General features: G+C 37.6%; 1 protein-coding gene across 1 annotated transcript; it reads right to left on the reverse strand.

The window, feature by feature from the left end:
- Positions 1-262: 262 nt before the first annotated feature.
- On the reverse strand, positions 263-1,180 carry LOC110022248. Its single transcript, XM_020721091.1, has one exon. It carries the CDS (start codon positions 1,178-1,180, stop codon positions 263-265), a length of 918 nt encoding a protein of 305 aa, XP_020576750.1.
- Positions 1,181-2,624: the final 1,444 nt, after the last annotated feature.

Genomic DNA, 2,624 nt, shown 5'->3' on the forward strand with positions numbered 1-2,624 from the left:
TAAAAAACCCGAATCTATTCCAAATTCCCAAGACATTCCACTTGGTATTGGTATATAAACCAAAATCCTTGTAAGTAGTTAGGGAATCCGTCTTGAGCACTAACTTGGAAAAGTTACAAGTAATGGCGACCTGAAGAGACAAAAGAAAACCCCAATACTCAGCTTCCAAAGGAGAGGAAGCCACAATCGGAGAGGAAAAGAAACAAAGGCACTTCCCAAGATGATTATAAAAAATCCTAGCCGCCCCAGCCGCCGAGGCAACCTAGCTACCATCAAAATTAACTTTAATCCATCCGAACGGAGGTGATTGCCACCTAACAAGAGTGGCCATCCTACTCTCCTTGGGATGGGGAAAAACATCTCTCAGGCCCATAATACGACAAGCTCGGGTGAAATAAGCAAGAATCAGAGAAGCCGAGGTAGAAGGAACAGGAGTCAAATTTTGATATTTAATATCATTCCTTGTCGTCCAGAGAAACCAAATGACCAACATAGAAAAAAAAGCCAATTTGGAGTCCAAAATATCAGCAGCTCTCCAAATATGGAGAAAATCAACAATATCAATGCAATCACGCCAGTTAACATGAAAGTTTTTTCCAAGAATAAACCACACCTCCTTAGCATAAGAACATTGAAAAAACAGATGCACAGCAGATTCCTCCTCCCTATTACATAGCTGACAACGGGAAGCCAATTTGAGCCCTTTAAGTTTCAAAATGTCGTCAAGGGGAAGCAAATTAAACAGATATCTCCATAGGAAGAAAGAGACGGAAGGAGTAAAGAAATTATTCCAAATAGGTTTCCCCCACCGCCATTTATCAAAGCTAAAGAGATTCGAGAGATGCGAGTAAAGCATTTTAGATGGAGAAATAGTAGAAGAGGTTTTCCAAAGCGGGGTGCCAATAGTAGTCTTCTTAATGGGGATCTTAGTAACATGTGCAGTTTTATCCCCAGCCAGAGAAAATAATTTAGAGATATCCCAATTTTCATCAATCCAAACATCCGAGATAAGTAATTTGTTATTTTCAGGTGTTTCAGCAAAAGTATTATGATCCCCCAAACCCCACTGATCATGCCAAAAAGAGATCTTTCCTTCTCCAATATCCCAAAAAATAAATCTACTAGCAATTGATTGAGCCTTCAGAATGGATTTCCAAATCTTAGAGTCCCCACTTTCCATTGAACAATAGATGGAATGGAAATATTGCAATATTTATCATGCATGAAACGTGCCCATAAAGAAGTATTAGCACAGAATTTAAACCACAATTTACATATACTAATATCAGAGATTTGATTCAAACTTTTAAATCCTAGACCACAAGCCGAGAGAGGTTTAGAAACTTTAGAGAAATTGGACCAATGTTTATTAGCGTGAGTGCCTGACCAAATAAAACGATTAAAAATTCTTTCAAGTAAAGTCTGAGTGCTTTTCTTGAGATTCATGATCTGAAGCGCATATAAAGGAATACTCAACAAAACACTTCTAAGGATGGTGATACGAATCCCCATTAGATAAAAAGTGTTCCTCCAATCATCAATTCTATGCTTAATCTTGTCGACAACATCGTCTAATTGAACTTGTTTGCGGCAACCCCTTAGCAGATTGACCCCCAAATATTTCAGGGGCAAGGATGTAGCATGAAAGCCAGTATGATCAGTACTCCAATTAATAATAGAGGTTTTAACAGACTTTCCAAAATAAATATTGCATTTATCTTCACTAAAAAAAAGATCCGAGGTATCCTGAAAGGTATCAAGTGTCTGCATGAGAGATTTAATAGCAGGCTTGCTGGCATTGTTGAAAAAAATGACATAATCAGCATAAGTCTAATGGCTAACCATAATGGATGATTTGTGAGAGAATTTAATGTGAGGCTTATCTTTCTGCAAACGATTAATTAAACGGGAGAAATAGTCAAAGGCTAAAATAAAAATAGTACTCCTGAGGTAATATTTTTTCTTTTTGAGGTTGTTTCTCTTTGGTTTCTTTGTGACCCACTGTTGGGGTTTTCTGTTTTGTCTTTCAAATTGTTTGGTGCATTTTTTGGGCCTATGGCCCCTTCCTTTGCTGAAGCCCTTGCGAGGGATTCATGTTCTAAGTTAGGCAATACTGGGCTTTTCCCCCACTCTTTTCATGCTGCTTTGCACTGCTGTAGTGATTATGTTTTCAATCAAAAAATTGGAGAAAAAGAGGGCAAATTTACAATGTTTGTTACTGATGACCAGTTTAATATCTTGGCTTCTTCGGCAAGGCATGTTCTTATAGGAAAATTTTCTTTTGGGCTACCCAAGCTTGATCTTATTAAACGGGATTTTGACTCTATGAAATTAACTGGGTTTTGGAAATTTGGTGTGTTGGACGGGAGGCATATCCTCATTTAACTATCCAATGATGAGGATTATACTAGAATGTTTTCACTTCGTTTTATCAAAATTGTTGGTAGCATAATGAAAATTTTAAAGTGGTCTATTGATTTTGATCCCAAATTGGAACCACCTATTATTCCGGTTTGGTTGCATTTTTCGGGACTTAAATTCCATTTGTTCAACCATGAAATACTTTTTTCTCTTGCTGCGGCTTACGACAAGCCTTTAAAATTGGACCGCCCCACATACTTATT

The sequence above is a fragment of the Phalaenopsis equestris genome, unplaced genomic scaffold (assembly GCF_001263595.1).
Source record: "Phalaenopsis equestris unplaced genomic scaffold, ASM126359v1 Scaffold000178, whole genome shotgun sequence".
Lineage (NCBI taxonomy): Eukaryota > Viridiplantae > Streptophyta > Magnoliopsida > Asparagales > Orchidaceae > Phalaenopsis > Phalaenopsis equestris.